Source organism: Daktulosphaira vitifoliae, unplaced genomic scaffold, assembly GCF_025091365.1.
Source record: "Daktulosphaira vitifoliae isolate Bord-2020 unplaced genomic scaffold, ASM2509136v1 Scaffold_4, whole genome shotgun sequence".
NCBI lineage: Eukaryota > Metazoa > Arthropoda > Insecta > Hemiptera > Phylloxeridae > Daktulosphaira > Daktulosphaira vitifoliae.
Window position 1 is genome coordinate 36532740 of NW_026099575.1, and position 20143 is coordinate 36552882.

Consider the following 20143-nt stretch of genomic DNA (forward strand, 5'->3'; position numbering starts at 1 on the left):
ATCAACCGATAGATCTACTTACAATTCTTAATTTTTGTACTTATTCCATTTTTTTGTTTGTTTATACAGCGTATTCATTGTGGATTATTTTTAATAGTTATTCTTTACCAATAGTTATATTATTTAATGATTTGTATTTTTTTTCTTTTTAGCTTCAATGCGAAGCTGAGAAGGTATTAATTTTACTATGATGTGTTTTTTTGTATCTGTTACCTCAGGTCTTAAGTTGATTAAATCAACTTGAGACCTGAGGTAACAGAAAAATATACTTTCTAAATTTTAGAAGGTATATTTTTGATTCTAAGTTCCTTTTAGACCAATGTATTTATTCATAAGTAATAATTTTTTTTTTTTTAAAGTATTGCGCCAAGTCCTTTAACTTTTTATAATTTCTCCGTAAAAATTACAATATTAAAGTATTGAATAACAATTTTTTAATAAATTTAATTACTATATTTAGTATTTATTCATATATTATACTTTCAAATCAAAGAACTAATCTGGATATAATTATGTAAATCGGAGTTTATTTTTCTTTTATATAATCTTTAGATTTTATTCGATGGGTTTTTTACTATAGTGATTTTAATCACTGTCAGATATAATCTTTACTTGTCTCAACTATGCCACGTCCACCACACTGTGCTATCGTTTTAAATTAAGGGTTTTCCAATAAGGGGTGTTATTTTGATATTCAAAGAAAAATGCCATTTTTCAATATAAATATTCGGATGTTTATTTCATTATAAAGAGGAAGGTATTCCGTCAATAGTGGAAAATAACATCAGGCAAATGACCACCTACAGGACAATATCCTTTGCATGAAATTTTCCATAACCCAATCGCAAAGCGGCTGCTCTATGCCCTCGATAGCCTCACGAATTCCTTCTTTGAGGTCTTGAATCGACGTTGGGCTGTTAACGTAGACTTTCTCTTTCACGTTGCCCAAAGAAAGAAGTCGCAAGGTGTTAAATCACAAGATCGGTGGCCAATTGTGATCACCTCTTCGAGAGATAACACGGTCCGGAAACTTTTCCCGTAAAAGATCAATGGTTTCGTTGCTTGTGTGGCACGTAACGCCATCTTGTTGAAAGTAAACGTTGTCCAGATGAATACCATCCAATTCTTTCCAAATACTATCGGCTACAACAGCAATATTCTCCGGCTGTTTTTGAGCGACGTGCACAGGTTTTATTCTCCACATCACTAACTCGTTCCAACAGCTCGAATTTTTTCACCAATTTCTGTATTGCGGTCCGACAAGGTGCTTCACGACGACCCAAAAATGTTCGAGTTTTACAAACCGTCTCTGCCAAATTTTCACCATTTTTATAGTGAATTTTAATAATTTCATTGCGTTGTTGAAGCGTGTATCGTTCCATTTTTATTAATGGCGTAGTGTCTACTTGTCAAATGTCAAAAATTGACAGCTTCAAAAGTGACATCTACCGAAATAGCGGGCTATTCAAAATAACACCTCTTATTGAAAAACCCTATATTTGTATACTTAATAAACCAAACATAAAATATAAAAATAACTAACACATGATTTCGGAATAAATGATCTAACCCAATCAATTCATATATGACAACTATAACATGTATTAAATATAAATTAAAGAGAAAATTTGATCTAAAAGTATATTTTTTTTACAAATATAAGGTCAAAATATACATGTGCACAAAAATTAGCTGATACCCTTTTTAAAAATATGCCCGTGGTCTTAAATGTTGCTCGGGAATTTCAGGCGATGGCCCTGGCATCTCGAGTATATAAAAAAAAAGATAAGTTAGTTAAAAAATGAATGGATTGAATTAATTTTTTAATATTTCAGAAATGTCTTTGGACAGATCTGGTGAAAATTTCAAACCTTAAGTCATAAAATGGTCAACATTTTTAAACGCTCGCGGGTGAGCGGCAAAAATTTTCCCGGATGTAATATTATATCACTTACAATCAGAGGTGTCGTGGAGCGTATACCCACTGTTAGTTTTCTTATTAGTGCATATACGTATTTATAAAATAGTTAAAGAGTATAGACTAAAGGATAAAATAAAAAGTAATACGTGGGTATCGAATATAGGTACGTTTGTCATAAAACACAAATTTTGAATAACTCTTATCAGTTTGTTTAATCTCTACAGTCATACCACATATAAACATATACCTGAAGTTATAAACACACAAATATAGCTCGAGACTATTATCATTTTAAAAATAGAATATAAATGTAAAACAAAACACTGTCGAAGTGTATAAATAAATATCAATAAAATAAATAGGATAATGTTCATCATTTCACGACAATTTTATTGACATTTGACAAAATTTAAAACATCGACCAGAAATTAACGATATAGCACATACTAAGTTGAAACTGAAAGTTATTGGGTTAACCTATAGCTGTTGAAATTGGTAATTTGTATTTTTCCGTAATAAACCGTTTACCAACCAATCTAGTATTTAATATATTACCNCATAAACCGTTTACCAACCAGTCTAGTATTTAATATATTAACTATAATGAATTAAGATAGTGCTAACATGTACCTATTCACGTTTATTTCATTTATGTTCTAACGATTTGAAAACAATGATTGTAAGATTATTTTATTACTGCAAAAAGTTTATTGTTTATTTATAAAAAATATAACGGTATCTAATAATACACTTATCGATTGTATGACTATGAAATTTAATTTATGTAAGAACTTAGAAGTGTCAGTAAAAATATTCGAGTAATAGTTTGGAAGTTGGAAGGAGCAACTGGGAGGGTTAGGAGTTTTAGTTGCATTATGTAATAATTAGAAAATACATATTTTTAACACAGTTAAAATATCACAATATTTGTATTCCGTCCCCCAAAACTATGTTATAGTTAAGGCCTTTGAAATGTAGTGTGGGGGTGAAATTCCCCACGTTTCCTCATTTAGGTTTTTAACTTATCTATTGATCAAATTACGACTATATCACTGTTGATAATGTGAAATATTGTATGTAGAAAATGTAAAATGCAATGGAGGTGTGGGGGGCGGAGCCCCCCACGTTATTCTCTATTCATTATATAGGCGTATACCCATAAACATTTTTAGGACTACACCACTGCTTACAATATTAGGACGATATATGATGTTATATTTTGTACATGTATGAATTCAGTGTGTTTGATCTAACGAACATCGCGCTGGTAGACAAAGTTAAAAGCCACAATTGTTTTAATTCAAACTGAAATATAAATTAACTTAATAATTATTTTATTGAACTAAGTGTATTGCAATTCTATACTTAATGAGTAGCTAGTTTCTCGGCTTAATGTATTTAACCCCCTTGATAAAATTTTTACACAGATATAAATATTTTTGAATCTTGTTTTGCTCGCCAGAAGAAGTTTTAAAAAGTATTGGTGTCGATCTCTTAATAAAATACTCTCTAAAATGATACTTATTCAACAAAACGAAGTAAAGGTACACTATTAAATTATATTTATAATAAAAATATAGAATCTTTTACATATAAAAAAACCAGTCGTAGATTTTGTGTTTCATATTATTTAGAATTAAATTGTTTTTTAAACAGTCATATTGACTGTATAATGCGTAGTGGTACAACTTATGAAATTCAAAATCAATATTAAATTGTTCAAAATATCGTTACGTTACGTAGAATACAAGGTAAGTCCAAGTTTTATTTATGCTTTCAATCCACAAACAATCTATTGAGTAATAGACCTTTAAGATAAATTATAAAATTTTGTCAGGGATATTTAACATCATTTATTCAATAGTGTTCAACTCCGAGATCAATCCATTATTTTGTCATAAACGTTTGTGTTTATTTTATTTATTTGACTATTACCCTTAAATGCTCAGCCACCGTTTACTCACCTTTCTAAACCCCTTTTTTATTTATATCATTACATCCTTTACACCCTTGCATATTTTGCCTTACTTAACCACATATTATTTCATCATATATTATTTTATCTCTCTCTCTTATTTAATTTCTTTTTAGTTTAATACACGGAGTCTCGTAATCAAGTATTTTCGTTAAAAATTTTTTTTGAAAATTGGAGCACTAAATAATTTTCCCAGAAAAGCGTTTTTTTTTCTTGTTCTATTATATAATAAAATATATTAAATTATTTAATAGTATATTTATTTTTTTATTTGTTTCATTAAACGCGTAGTTAAAATTTTTAGGTATTAATATAGGAAAAGGTATTTTCTTTTAAAATATTGGAAAAAAAACAACATTTATTATTTAAAATGACATATCTGAGCTAATTTCCCGCAATTCGGGTATATCTTTATACGAAACAGTTCATCTGGTTTTTCGAACCCACATATCTGGTTTTTTTTTTAAGTTAGGCTCTTAAAATTTAATTATAGCTTAAGATCTAGTAGTTTAGAACGCCGTAAAAAAATGAGCTCTTAGTCTTTTCAAAATATAACTAAAAACATCCTAGACGCTAAATTTGCTGGGACCAGTTAAAATGATAATTTAGCTGTTTTCAGAAGCTCTGCTAATACGATATTGTATAGTGTGATGCACACCTCTAGGCAAGAAGTTTACACTATAAAAAAAAATTTAACTCTCAATTTCATCAGACTATGTGGATCATTACAGATACAATGAAGTCTACACTTACTTAATAGCTATCAATTGTCGATAACATAGCTTCTTCATATTTGCGAAGGAATGATTGAACTACATGTGTTCATTTATAATAAATCAGTTAATTTGTTTTGTATTATTTTTTTCAATGTTACAAAAGAAAATAATTTTTTCTCATTTTAATATCAGACAGACAATATGAACTACATTAAATAAAAAAACTAAACCCAGTATTTGTTAATAAAACAAACAAATAATTTATATGATATTAAATTTTAAATAATTATTTATGTAACTTTGTCTATAGGTTGAACATTTCGTATACATTATTTAAATAATTCAATAAAATCCATTTAATCGGTTGTTTTAAAAAAAATGCATTTTGGTTAAATTTTCAATCCTCTTATGACACGTGTTAATTATTTTCTTTACAATATAAAAATTGAATGAAAAAATGTCATGGTATCTTCTAAGAGTCGCATTTCCCTTAGGGAGAAATATACCCTTTAGTGTTTAATATTACTGGATGTAATACCATAAGTATCACAATTTTATACTAACTCTTGATAGAATTCGTGCAAAATAATTTAGTTGGGCTCTTAATATTTTTTATAAAAAAAACTGAACATTATTTTGCTAATCAACTTTATTTGTGTAAGCATACTTCGTACTCAACTAGCGCCGTTATAGAGTTGTTATACAAGAGAGAATGAAGGTGTTAAACATAATTGAACAAGAATATTTATATTTTAAGGGATACATTGCTTTCTGATAATATAATAGTTCAATAACTTTGATAAATAATAAAAATCAATTTCTTAAAGTCATTAACAATATAATTTTTAAAATATTATACAAAAAAATATTCATTCATATTTTACATAATATATGCTTTTTGTTAAAGTTTAATTTTTTATATAATGTAAATAAAAACAAATTTCTGGTACATAAAATATACCATTAAAGTAAAACAATAATGAACACTTAAATAAAAATGGAAAATATGACTTGTTAAGTCAAATATTATATATACGTTACTTTGAGGGAATAACAAATAAGCTCGTAACAAATTATCATGTAAATTATAAAATGTGATATTTTTTCATAAAACAATACGTGACTACTAAAAAAATGGTTTTTACACATAATTCAGCTACACAAAAACTAGTTTTAAAAATCTTGCTGCTAAAATTAAGTTATATTTAATTGATGTTTAAAAGTATTAGTCACGACAATATTATATTCCTTTCAAAACCAATTTTTTGAACATTAAAACATTTCAAAATTAATAAAATTTTACCTCTTTATTTTAACAAATCATAATATTCAACAATATGTTAAATATGAACTTTATGAGATCTCTTCAAAGATATTTCTTTTAAAATTCTACCATAGTAGTTAACAATTTCAATATAATCTTAAAAGAAAAATTAGGTTTAATTTAGCTACATTTAATTGACCATTATTTTTTTAAATAATACAAAAGAACTTGTAGAGATATGTATCATTGAAATAATACATTTATGACATATACATGGACATAGTGGTAAAAATGAATATAAAACACTAGCTCAAATAATTTGTTTAATCTATCGACAAATTGTTAATTTAATAGATTTACATTTTTGAGCATTGGATTAATATAAAAAATGTATTTATATTAAATAAATAGCCACAATATTTCATTAAAGTTTAATAAGGCACATTTGAAAACAAATATGAGACAGATTCGCCATTATGTGTACGTCGTACAGCCTCAGCAAACATCATTGATACATCGATGCACTATTAGAGAAATAAAATGAATTATATTTTAAAGATAATTAGAATATTTTTTTTATTTTACTTACACGAATTTTAGGACACTCTTTCATATGACCGTCCTGTGGAATGGTGTTAGTTACTACTACTGCTTCAAAACAAGCACTATTAATACGAGATATCGCTGGTCCAGAAAATATACCATGAGTTAATATTGCATATACTTTAGTAGCACCCGCTTCAGTTAATCTTGTAAATAAAATTTTTATAATTAATTTGAGATAATTCTTAGTAATTATTTAATAATTACTTTTCAGCAGCATGGCATATTGTACCACATGTATCAGCCATATCATCAACTAATATAGCAATACGTTCTTTAACATCACCTACCAGTACCATAGAAGCTACTTCATTCGCTTTTTTTCGTTCTTTATGAATAAGAGCAAATTCAACATTTAATCGGTCAGCAATTGACGTAACTCTGAAAATATATTTTTGTTAATTTAATGATTATTAATATATTTAATTTGAAAAAACCTTTTAGCTCCACCAGCATCAGGTGATACTATAATACTATTTCTCCATTCAGATATATTTTCTTTAATCCACTTGAGCACAGCAGGTTCAGCAAATAGGTTATCAACTGGTATGTCAAAGAAACCTTGAATTTGAGATGCATGAAGATCCATAGTAATAATATGATCAGCACCAGCCACTGAAAGCATATTAGCAACCAATTTAGCTGATATTGGTGCTCTGCTCTATAATTCCATATAAACAAAAAATTATTAATTATTTTAATTTTAATAACAAATAAATTTTGGAATTTGTTTTGTTTTAAATCAATTTTTAAATTTCATCTAGCTTTTAGCTCACTAAACCAAAATACAGCCATACACCAAGAAGCAAACCCCGAGGATAAATATTATTAGTGTGTGGCTTGGTCAATCAGTGATAAAATTGGTAGTTTCGAGCAAAAGTAAATAAAATATAACATTAGTATTATAAATGATAAATAACTAACGCCCATTTAATTTAAACAACAATAATTTTCATAAGTATCCACTGATAAACCAACCACTTAAAGTGAAATTAGTTGGTGGTTTTAAATTTGCATGCATACAAGAAATATACAACATAGAATAAAATATAATAGTTACTTATTTATGTTTTAATATACACACTTAGATACCAGTATGGAAGGACTAAAGTAACAAACCAGAATTATTACACTAATTCACCAAAGAAAGATGCATGTTAATATCTAGTTAAGAAAAATCAGATGTGTAAAGAGAAAGATATATTGTTAGTTATACTTAGTTTATAATGTAAATTTACAATATTATACAAGAAGTATCAAAGTAAATAATTATAAGGGCCGAGAAAATAAAAATGTAAAGCTCCATTAACATGTTCTTATAACTAAATAACATATTCGGACAATTGTCATATCTACTATTACAATTAAAATTTTATTCAAGTTAATTATATCTTAAAAATTTACAAAAATGTTGTTATGCATTACATACTCTTTTGTATTTATTTTTCTAAATCTTACTAATCCTAATAACTTTCAATATATAAAACTATTAAATTTATATATTACTATGAATAAAAATAAGAAGTGAATTCAAACTGATAATATTATTTTATATTTTTTTTTTATACTAATATTAAAGTAATCTTTAACAAAATTTTCAAATTATTACAAGAAATTAAAAACAGCGTTTTTGCAGATTACATGGTATAATTTCTGCTCAATAGAGGTAAACTATATATGTCATATTTATTTTGAATTATCTTTAAAAAAAAAATTGTTACTTGTGATATTTTACTTCTGGTATATAGATTTAATTAAAAATATTATGTTTTGTTTAAAAACTAAGTTACTTGTGTTAAAAAAATCAATAATTTTAATAACATTTGAACTAATAAAACTCATGCTACGGTAAATTAAATTTTTTTTATTTGTGAACTATTAATTTATTTAGAACCTGATAACTGACCATATAATCACAAAATAATTCCTGTAAAAAGCAAAAATTGTAATGAATTTTATATCAATATCAAACTAGTGATTTGTGCACAATTTATTTTAATAACAATCTACTTTCATAATATTTTTTTCAATCTTATCATTTAAATTAAAATATATATATATATAAATGAAGTCGTATTAAAATGTTTTAAAATAATGAGTTTTGTAAGTTTTTAAAATTTGGTTTTTACTTTATATCTATAAAATCTCATAATTTGTCTATTTCTTTTTATCATTAAATGAAAATTGTTCATATTTGAGTATAAAAAATTAAGTTTAGTTTGAAAATGAAAAGATAATGATGTAATATAATTATATTATTACATTAATACCAATATTGTCATTAATTACACAAAGAAAAATATGACATAAGATTATATTAAATGAAAATATGTGCAAAGGTTACTGGGGTTCTAAATGTTTACAAAAGCTATTGATGATTCAAGATGGATTATTGACAATATTGATATTATAAACACAGAATTGTGTTAAATACATAAACATTATAACAAAATATTTTTTTTATACATTTTTGGGTGATAATAAAACCATAAAATAAACAATTATATTATTTATTTACTATAAAACATGTTTGTAACTAAATTTTCATTTTTATTTTTTAAATATCCTTAATAAAAACAAATTTTTAATTTTACTTATTATTGTTTTAAATTTCTTTTATAATATAAACATTTCTATGATGCAAACAACATAAAAAATTCAAGAGAGTATTGATAATCAAGTAATAAAGTGTAATTTGTTTGGTTGAATGTTAAGTTAATAAGTGCTAATGAGAGTGCAGCAATAATTTGGTTTATAACACACCTGAAGTGTCTTAAATAATTAGAATGTCAATGAAGCATTGCTGTAATTCATAAACATTAAATTTGGCATAGTATCAGAATTTCTAAGATATAAGCTTGTTTATAAAAATACAGTGTCTGTTAAAGAAGTACAACAAATAAGTTCCAAAACTTTAAGGTGAATTGAGTATTATTTTTAATTTACTTGCAATAACAAATAAGCTATCTGACTATTTAAAAGTAAAAATAAGATTCACCGTTTACAGGTTTTAAGCATTGACAGCTATTAATTACAATAATGACGCAGTGACAATTACAATGTTATTTATGAATGGAAATTCTAAAATTGAACACATATTAAAATATAGTTCAACAAACACATGAGATACAAATAAATTTCCCAGAAGTAAGTTAAATAAGAATGCGCTTAATAGTGCCCAGATTAATATATTATTTTTCATTGAATAAAACTATACCCGAAACTTCCATTCATTGCACTTGACAGAGGCCCTTGATCTAATATTGTCATTCTCGGGTACGTCGCCATTCTTTGATTTACAGCATATATAGCGAAAAATAATTAGTTAACAGTATAATGAAGTAAGTAATTAAAGTTACAACTAAAAGAAATGTATTATCTGGAAAAACAACGAACTTTAACTTATTTAAGAATCTAATACAAATATAAGGATATTATTGTACAGTTAAACTAATAGAATTGCTCTGTGTTATATGAATCACTTAAATTATAACTATAATTTAGTTAGTGAATATGATTAAAATCACTTAATTAGAACTCAAATTAGCAAATATACTTTTAATTTAGTTATATAATTTTTTTTGTTTTGTGCAAAAAGAAGAAACCTTTCCATACTTAAACCATACCTTTAGTAAAATATAAGCAAAATTTATTTTTAAGTTAAAAATGCTTCTTTTTCTGTTAATGCAAATATAATTTAATTAATATAATTTAATATAATAGAATACAATTGCTTATTCACTTAAAGAATTGTTCCCTTGCAACACACGATTATGATTTTGAGTACAACTTATTTATTACATTTTTAGTATTTGTAAATAAATCTATAAAAACTGTAATCAATAAAGATCTATATAACTTAAGGTAATTTTTATTTTTTTTATATTAATATTCCTTAAAAATTAACAGTGATTTTAATTATTGAGACGTAATGAATAAAAATATTTAATTATAAAAGTTCATATTAGCATGTATTTACAAATACTGATATACTTATGATACCTTAGTTAAATAAAATTAATAATTTAAGTTACATAGAGTAACTTACCTTATCTTTTTTATCTTGCCTTGCATAAGGAAAACATGGAATCACAGCTGTAACTCTAGAAGCAGATGCTATTTTACATGCATTTATCATAATCAACAATTCCATCAAGTTGTCATTAACTTCTCCACTACCACTCTGCACAATATAAACATCTTCTCCTCTGACTGATTCACCAATTTCAACACTAAAAATACATAATTAAACAAAATCATTCAAGTTATGGGAAATGACATATCTGATATGATATCTCATACTTTGATAAACAGATTATTGATATATTAAACATTTTTGAGATTGAATAAAAAGTACACAGTACTCAATAATTACATATAAAAAATTCCAAATATATAGAAATAAATTACAGGAATCCTGTTGAACTATTATTTGTTAATATTTTTAATTGAATAATGGTTAAAGAGCAGCTATTTATGTTATCAAAACTTAAGTTTTATGCAAAATATTTCTGAAAAACCTATCTTTATTTTGTTATTCTTGAAAGTAAGTTTTCATTTTGACAATTATCTTTTAATTGGTTTTTATTTTTAATCCAATCAAATTTTTAATATAAAATATTTAATGCATTTATATATATAAACAACCTTCAACATGTATGCTAGAGCTATAAAAAAATATCCAACTAAATAAATTGACTTTTTTTTTTTCAAAATACAGGAATTATGTGAAATATTAAAAAAAAATTTTTTGTTAAATAATCATAATTATGAAAACACATATTATAAGCCCTAACATAATTATTTTTACAGAAGAAATAAAACTAATAATTTTAAATACAGTTATCAGGTGAGATGAACTTTTTTTTAAGTAACAAACTTGTCATCAGACTACAAATATCAATATTATAACCAAAATTAATGATAATAAAACATTTGTCACAGTTGATATAAAAAATATTCATGTTGTATGTACAGTGATTCATTAATTATGAACCACTTGATGAATGAAAATTAAAAAGTTAGATTAAGAATTTTTTTTAATATAACTATTATAAAGCATTTTTTATGTTCATCCCTTATACACTATAAGGGTGTCAACCTTACTTTTTCAAATGGTAATATACATAATTAACTAATTTATTTAATAGATAATGATCCAAAGAAAATGACTGGTTAAAAACATCTTTTGGGCCAGTATTTCGGAAATTATAGATACTTTTATTTTTAGGCGGGAGGAAGAGTACGAATGAGAAATTATTGGTGATAAAAATAGCAAAATCCGCGTCTCATCATCAGCCAATATGATAAATGAATCACTCTGTATTCCTTTAGTAACCAATGACGATAATGACTAAACAAAGAACAATCTGATCAGTCAATACGTCAAACTGATATTGTAAGAAAAAGCCCGAAGTAATAACAATAGTAAAATACAATGAATATTACTTAAAAAGAGCAAACATTACATCATTTTTATAAACAATTTAAATTCTCAATTCTATTTTGACGTAAATGAGAATAACTTTCATTTAATACGGTTCGTTAAATTAGTATAGTTAAATAATTAAACCATACTAATACGAAAAACAAAATCAGGTTTAATAAATCAGTAAAGATAAATGTATAATTATCACACTTGAAATTAATTTATCTATAGTATACTTATAATTGTCAACTTTAAATTTCCAACAATCGTAGTATTATCAAGAAATAGAGTAAGGTGTGAACATAGTAATTGACCGTCTATCATAAAAAAAGTGTCGCATGTTTGGGGAAAAATATATAAATTCTACAGAATAGCATGTGTTTTTTCTATGTAAAGAGCGGCAACACGNGAGGTGTGAACATAGTAATTGACCGTCTATCATAAAAAAGTGTCGCATGTTTGGGGAAAAATATATAAATTCTACAGAATAGCATGTGTTTTTTCTATGTAAAGAGCGGCAACACGTGGTACGTGATCAACCAAGGCATTCTCATTTTATCATAACCTAAAAAATTTAATACCGTATGATTAAATGGATAACAGAAGCATTAAACGAGGTAACGCCAAAAATTAATATCATCATAGTAGATGATAATTGGTTTGAAATTGGTTAAATATTTCCTTGTAGACATTATACTCTTATAAAGTACACAAAAATCAATATCTATTTTGAAAATGGCGGATGCTTAATAGTTACGAAACTAAATAGATAGGTTTGAACGAATACAATAACGATATTTTCATAATTTTTCAGAAATGGAAATTCAACTCGAAATTTTTTTTAAGTTGAAAATTCAGCATCAACAAATTAATTAAACCCTCACCATGTTTCCAAATTACTGAATTTTTTGGTGACAACTTTGCCAACGTCTATGCCCAAACGGTCGACGATCCGCTGCGCCAGATCTGGATGCGACGTGCCACTGAATACCTTGATATTCGGCATTCTCGTGCTATGGACGTTAGTACGCGGCGCGACCAAATTGGATTTAACTAAACACCTGGCGCGAATACACTCGGCTGATAACAAAGGCATACTACCGCCGCGTTCATCGTCTAACAACTACAAGCACAATCACAAACCTCCTCCCTAACAACTGCGCGCGTTCTCCGCAGTCCCCACCGACTACAGCGGTGGCGCAACGGGCGGTCGACTCCACTTTGCACCGTCCCTGCGAATTCGAAGGTCGCTGCTTTCTTAACGTCCAACTCCCACATAGGGTAAATTGTAAGGTTGAATTTGGATAACCTTATTACCTAGATTAAAAACTTGAATAACATTCAATAACTCGGAACACACCTTTTTATACTTTTAGATAAAAAAAACACGTTGGCTCAAAAATTTCACCTCAGGTAGAAAATAATGAACAATGATTACTTATGCGATATTTATTCATCTAATATTTACACGAAATAGAAATGTTAAACTAAGTATTTCAAATGAAAAAAAGTATTAAACAAAAACTAATTAATATGAATAAAATTCTTAATAATAACTATGAAATGTTTTTCTGGAGGTCCTGAGGTACACTGGTAATACTGTTTTTGTTCGATAAAAATTAATTTTAGTTCACTCGGCTAAATATGGTTCTATAATCTAAATTTTTACACAAATTCAAGTAATTTTGTTCAATTTTTTTTTTTGTCAAATTTTACAATTCATAGTAAATATATGATCAAAAAATGTATGTTAGTTTGTTATAAAAACCTAAATTAATTAAATAAATTCTCATAATTGTAAAATAGAATCAGTAATATTTATTTTTAAACTTTAAAGTTAATTATAAAACTGAATAAGGACGTTTATATCAATCATTATAGTTAACAATACATATCTCCTTAAAAATAATTATTATGTGAAAATCTAAATAGTTGACAAATTTGGTCAATCATAACAACTATTTAAAACTAATGAACATTCTGTNTGAATAATTTAATGGGGCCTTCACTTAATTCAAGGTCCCCGTAATCTTCGTTACGCTACTGCTCTGTGCTTTTGATTCCTAGACAGGCCTATTGTTAAAATTTCAATCCTACTTTAAAGACTGCATCTAAATAGTTGACAAATTTGGTCAATCATAACAACTATTTAAAACTATTTATAACTAATGAACATTCTGTAAAATTGACAAAGTGTAAATAGATTATGTTTTGAATATTTGAACATTTGAACGCCATTATTAATANATCTAAATAGTTGACAAATTTGGTCAATCATAACAACTATTTAAAACTAATGAACATTCTGTAAAATTGACAAAGTGTAAATAGATTATGTTTTGAATATTTGAACATTTGAACGCCATTATTAATATTATGTTTATATGTTAAGCTTCTTCTCAGATTTTTAAAAATTAATGATATATTTACACTACTAAATTTTTTTCACATTTTTGTTATGAAGTATTATAGACACTGAAATTATCAAAAATAAATATAATTTTTAAAAAGTTGCATCATTTATGACGTACCAGTTTTTTTAGATCAAAACATCACTTAAAAGATATGTGCTACATAACTGTCCACGTGTTTTCCTTCCTTCAAAGTTTATATTCTTACTAGAAATGTAGCATTTTTCAATAATAGAAAAATTGTTAGTATTTACAAAAGTCTAAGTTGCGTCAATCAAAGAATTTAAACATTTTTTAGACTTTTAATAGCCTCTTCAACACATTTTATTTTAAAAACACTGTATTAAATATTATAAGATATATTATGTCTTCTGAATTATATGCTGTTTAAAATTTGTAATTATTTTAGCAATTATGTTATTGGAGTTTAACTAAGAAAAGAGTTAAAGTAGAAATGCTCGTGGTCCCTGAATATATTATTTTGTTCAATTATACAATTTTTATTTATTTAGGTGATTGTACAAATTTATAAATAAGTATAAATAGAAAGATGGGAAGATATAATTCAATTTATACATACATCGAGGAGTCACATTTTTCTATTTAGTTAATATTATTTTTATATAATTAAGGGTAATAATTAATTGTTTTAATCAATATCTTAGAACTAAATACGCATTTTTTGCTTTAATATAAATCATTTAGTAGGTGACCATGTTTGTTTGGCTGACTAACAAAATGTGTACAAGCTTGAAAATAATAGACGAATTAAAAAACAAAACAAAATCATAACAAATTCATTATGGTCATCTAAATTTTGGAAATAATCCAAGTGTAAACTTGTTTTTTTTTAACTTATACTCTTAGCAAAAGTAGGTTAAAATTAAACTTATAATTCTATTTAACACTTATTTTTAAATTAAAAATTACTCACTTTATATTATTATGGAGAAAAAAATTAGAACATTTTTTATAATTATGATACATAATATATTTTTTAAAACATTATTTAATTACCGTTTTAAGTAAATTCTTAACTTTAATTTGAAGTACATGGATAATATCATTTGTAATTTTTTCATTGACCTATTTGCTACAAATGAAAATTCTTAGATATCAAATAAATAAGTTTACAAATCAGATTGTACTTATAACCTCTACTTCTTTACAAAGCTCCCTGCAATCATAAAAATTATATTTATAAAATAATATTTAATTAATAATTCAGAAGTTAAATGTTACTAGCCAAATAAATATTTAAGATTAAAAATTTAATTTAATTATTACACTATTTACTGGGATCTGGATCTCTTACCTGTATATGCCCATCTTATTCTTATTCCGAGAGTGAAACAATTGTTCTATGGAACAATTTGGGTTGAATTTTTTTCTTATATAGGAGTATTAATCATTATTGTCTTAATATAGAATAGTCAAAATATTCTTGTTATCTTGTTTTTGCACGGAGCCCTTCAATTTTCTTGCATACATAGAATTGAACATATATAATATATATATTTAATAGCTTAAGATCTTGTTCTAGAGGTGAAACAAGGGGCGTAGCTAAGGAAGGAATGGCGAGGATACATCCCCAGAACTAAACCCTAATTACACCACTGGATGGGAAGAATATTTGTATTATTTTTTGCAGTATATGTATAAAACATTAGCTTTTACTCGTTTAAAAAGTATATAGATTTTATATTTAATTATTCTTAGTTATAAAAGTATTATTTTTTGTTATTTTTACATATATTGCATTTATTACTTAAAAGTTAATGAACAATTGTAATATATATTACCCTTGTTTTAAAAAATTAAATAAATTAATGATATAATTTTTTCTTTACAGAAGTAAATAGAACGTTAAATAATTTACAAATAGAAGTTTGTTTCTATTTCCCTTCTTTTATTCTTAAATTTAGTTTAATTAACTTACAAACTAGAGAATGATGAAAGAAAATGATTGATCAATAGTAACTTTTGGCTTAATATTTTGGATGTTATGACTCTTTAACTAAAGGTCAAGTGTTGGTCTGTTTATTTTTATCTTTAGGAACTATAAGCGCAATTTGAACAAAATGGTTGGGGGATCTAACTTCTGTTTTCCCCATTCAAACTATTTTTATATAAATCAACATGTAATTTTCATAATTTTAGAGGGCTACGATTGAACTAGAGAAGGCTAAGCCCCTTCTAGACCCCCAGATTGTGCTTATGTCAGATATTAATGATCCGCAATAATTACATTCAAAACAGTAGTCCAAGTGTTGATATTTATATCTTAAAAATCATTGTCTTAGATCACATTCTAGTTTGTCAGATAGTTAAACATTTATGTTTCCATTTAAAAAACTAAAGTTGATATAATTTTGAGGAGAAAGAATGGGTATTTGAACAATTTTTTTTTTAAATTATAGAAAGTATGATGCTATTAACTTCCAATAATAAAAAATAATATTACATTATATATTTTTATAAATATTGCGCGAGTTATTGTGAAATAATATCTCTGTATATATGTATGCTTAGGCATTCTTAAGAAGAGTAAAGGGGATAGAAACTCTCCAACAATGAAGAAAGTTACATGGAAAATATTTATGCGTTTCAACCCTTTCAAAATACAATGTTACAAGATGTTAAAAAACCCTAACATTTTTTTAAGAAAACCCATGACTTTACACATCCTTCTTAAAATTCGTTACTACTGAAAAAAGTGATCAAAAGCTATCTTCAACTACTAGTAGAATAATGTTTATTTTGAAAAAATCGTTAAATATACATTTATCATTAACCATTTATCAATTTAATTAAATGTGGTAAGGTTATCAAACAAATTTAAGGTTACTCATTATTATCTACAAGCCATAATATCACCATTGGTTTTAAATTACTCTGAATTATAAATTATTTAACGATGTATTTTCCAATACATATATTACAAATTATTCTCCAATAAGAATAATAATTTTAAATTACATTATTAAGTATAAACAAAATTTTTAACTTTTAGAGTTTAAGCTGAATAAATATAAACAAATAAATTTAATATTTAAAATTTTTAACACTCCTGTTGTTTCTTTTATATTATTGAAATTATAAAAATAATATTTTACAATTTTTTTATGAAAAATATTGATGAATAGAAGTCATAGATTTATTCAATATTTGAGTTCGTTAAAATTTGTTTAATACATTATGTAGTCAGGCTGATATCTAGAATATTTATTCGAGAGGGGTCAAAATATGTCTACATGTATAGCTGGGTTGGGTTTATAACAATCTATGTAACAAATGAGGCAGTAGCTTATTTTTTCTCATTATTAAGAGTTTAAAAATAAAATTGACTCTCTAATTATATCCCATATGTTTATTAATATTCTAAATAGTTTAATTTCTTTTTCAAACCAATTTTTTGATATTTTGATGAAAGTTATTATAATAAGAGTCAATCCTTAATTCAAATACCTCACTATTTCAAAATCGAATTATTTAGTTGCTGTCTTTTTCGATGTGCATAATTATATACAAATGTATATAATGAAAAAAATTGGAGGGGTTTGGTTAGGTCAGAAAATAGCCTTGTCTGTAGTATTCTGAATGATTATTCCAAAATTAATAGATTAATGAAGTTTAAAAAATGTATTAAGTGTTTACCACCTGAATTCGCATCAATCTTTATCGCGGAATTAGTGAGGTATATGGAATTCAATTTATGTATTAGAAATATAAGGTAGGTAGCAGCGCGAAAACATCTTTGCCTGGAACTGATAATGCTCCGACATTTGACTAAGTACCTGTAGTAATTGTTTCGAACGTCTGGTACTCCGACCATCTGATACCATAATCATGACGGATTATATTCCGACATTAAATTAAGAAAAATAAGTGATGTTATATTTTGATTGTATTATAAGTAATAGGGCGAATCGATCGTTATGTTGCAACGTCAGGGTCACGTTGCTTTAACGTTTTTGTGTTTTGAATTCTTAATGCGTAAGAACCTACTACATTAATAAATTAATTAATTTTTTATTAATAATATATAAACTTTATTCATTAGTGTGTATTACTAAAAAATAATGATTAATATAAACATAAAATTGTTAATATTTGTACAATATAAAATTGGGTGTTCTATGTCCAATTTGACAATGTAGTTGAATGTCTTCAGAAAGAGTTAAAATAACAACTAATTATTTGTTTAGATATTGAACCCATAAACAGAAAACTCTTGAAGTCTAATTGTATCTATTTAATAATTTTGGATGTAGTGCAATAGGACCTCAAGATTGAAAAAGAAATTTCTTCCATGTGTTCCTCATCACTCTTAGGGATGACACGGTTTTTTTTTCCTGTGCTGCATTAGGATATCTAAGTAAAAATAAAAACATAGTATTTCTAACTTCAATGCAATAATTGTTGAATATACTTTTTTTAGTGTTATTACTTTCTGGAAGTTTCTTCCAATAGCACCCAGGTTTGTGTTGACTCAGTGGATGCCCGGCTCCTGAGTTGTATATTATAAGCACCGATCTCCACATCATTATAATGATTATATAGTTGTGCTTGTGGAAGGACCCAATGGGTGCATTTTCTGGCACTAATGCCATGGAAGCAGTGCCCCTACAGCTAGACTTGTAGCGAGTACATCTTAATTGTCTGAATATCAAAGTAAATAAATTAAATAATATAACCTAGTGTTTGCCTGAGAATTGAAAAACATGATTATTTTTGTTTTAAGTCAAACCTATTAGTAGAACTTCTGCTTTATATGTGAGTATAACCATCTTCAGACAAGTAAACTAGTCTACCCCGTACTCCGGGTACTCTGCAAGAATCATTTCCAGTTGTCAACACAACTTCTATTGAAGACCTAGACCAAAATCCATTTTCAATAGCTTGATTTTAATTTCCTTAGTAAATTGTATATATATATATATATATTATTTTAAATATCAATTCATTACCTAATTTAAGTCTCAAAACAATTATATTCATGATAAAAAATTATTAAATTAAGTTTTTTTTTATCTGTTTAAACTCGTAATATTCTTAAATTATTTTCTTAATTTCAATTTATGATTAATTTCAATTTTTCTTTCATCAACTTTAATTACTAAAATTATCTTAAACTTATATATAAAAAAAATTAAAATATTATTAAACTGTGTTAGTTTTGCTACAAGGTTTAATATAAATTATGATAAGAATGAGTAATTTTTGGTTATATAGAAGTAGAATTAATTTTTTCTTATTTAAAAATTCTGTGTGTCGTCTAAGAGTAAAAATTTAAAACTCATTGTTAAACAATTTTAATTTTGTGATATTAGTTTTTTAATCAATGTTTAATTATTAATAAAACCATTATAATCTTCAGTGGTCCTCAAAGAAAAGTTTAAAATATTAAGTAGTAAAAAATAGTTTATTTAAAGTTCTTTTTCTTTAAAATCCAGTATACATTTTTTGAAATCAGTTTGATATTTCCTTAAAAAAAAAAACCTGAATAGATTTTCTTTATTAATAATAATTACAATGAAATTATTATAAAATAAGATTTCACATAATTTTAACAATGTGCACCAATAAATTTTTTCATGGGTATTCCTTGATATTTTATTTATAAGTAGTTAAACATTTTACAATATTGAATAATTGTTATTACCCTTAAAAGTATGTACTTATCACTTGTAAACTAATATTTAATACATTTTTCTTTGTTATTAATAAAGTAACAAAGATGTCAAGTCCATTTAATTTATTTTATACTGTAACTTGTGTATCATCACTTCTATTTGTTAGTAAAAGTATTTTTTTACAAAAGT

At 25.6% G+C, this 20143-nt stretch overlaps 1 protein-coding gene and 1 long non-coding RNA gene across 7 annotated transcripts; one reads left to right on the forward strand and one right to left on the reverse strand.

The window, feature by feature from the left end:
• Positions 1-6186: 6186 nt before the first annotated feature.
• LOC126904279 (ribose-phosphate pyrophosphokinase 1) lies at positions 6187-13036 on the reverse strand. Of its 4 annotated transcripts, XM_050683185.1 has the most exons (8): positions 12792-13036; positions 10528-10711; positions 9697-9768; positions 8386-8406; positions 6917-7140; positions 6687-6860; positions 6466-6625; positions 6187-6400 (listed from the first exon to the last, which is right to left on the reverse strand). In XM_050683185.1, exons 1-8 carry the CDS (start codon positions 13001-13003, stop codon positions 6308-6310), a joined length of 1140 nt encoding a protein of 379 aa, XP_050539142.1. In that variant the 5' UTR covers positions 13004-13036; the 3' UTR covers positions 6187-6307. The 4 variants fall into 4 exon arrangements, with proteins under 4 accessions (XP_050539142.1, XP_050539144.1, XP_050539143.1 ...); XM_050683187.1 differs by lacking the exon at positions 9697-9768; XM_050683186.1 differs by lacking the exon at positions 8386-8406 and having other exon boundaries at positions 12792-13035.
• Positions 13037-17888: 4852 nt separating this feature from the next.
• On the forward strand, positions 17889-19466 carry LOC126904002 (uncharacterized). Of its 3 annotated transcripts, none has more exons than XR_007703647.1 (4): positions 17889-18015; positions 18527-18696; positions 18760-18992; positions 19063-19466. It is a non-coding gene; the product is annotated as an uncharacterized LOC126904002 (long non-coding RNA). The 3 variants fall into 3 exon arrangements; XR_007703646.1 differs by having other exon boundaries at positions 17889-18051; positions 19063-19465; XR_007703645.1 differs by lacking the exon at positions 17889-18015 and adding an exon at positions 18061-18314 and having other exon boundaries at positions 19063-19462.
• Positions 19467-20143: the final 677 nt, after the last annotated feature.

Coding starts and splice junctions, on each gene's coding strand:
- LOC126904279 (XM_050683185.1), bottom strand. CDS start 13,003: ATGCCTTTGTTATCAGCCGAGTGTATTCGCGCCAGGTGTTTAGTTAAA. Junction 7,141..8,385: donor AATTATTTTGTGATTATATG/GTCAGTTATCAG, acceptor ATGGAATTATAG/AGCAGAGCACCAATATCAGC. Junction 6,861..6,916: donor GATGCTGGTGGAGCTAAAAG/GTTTTTTCAAAT, acceptor ATATATTTTCAG/AGTTACGTCAATTGCTGACC.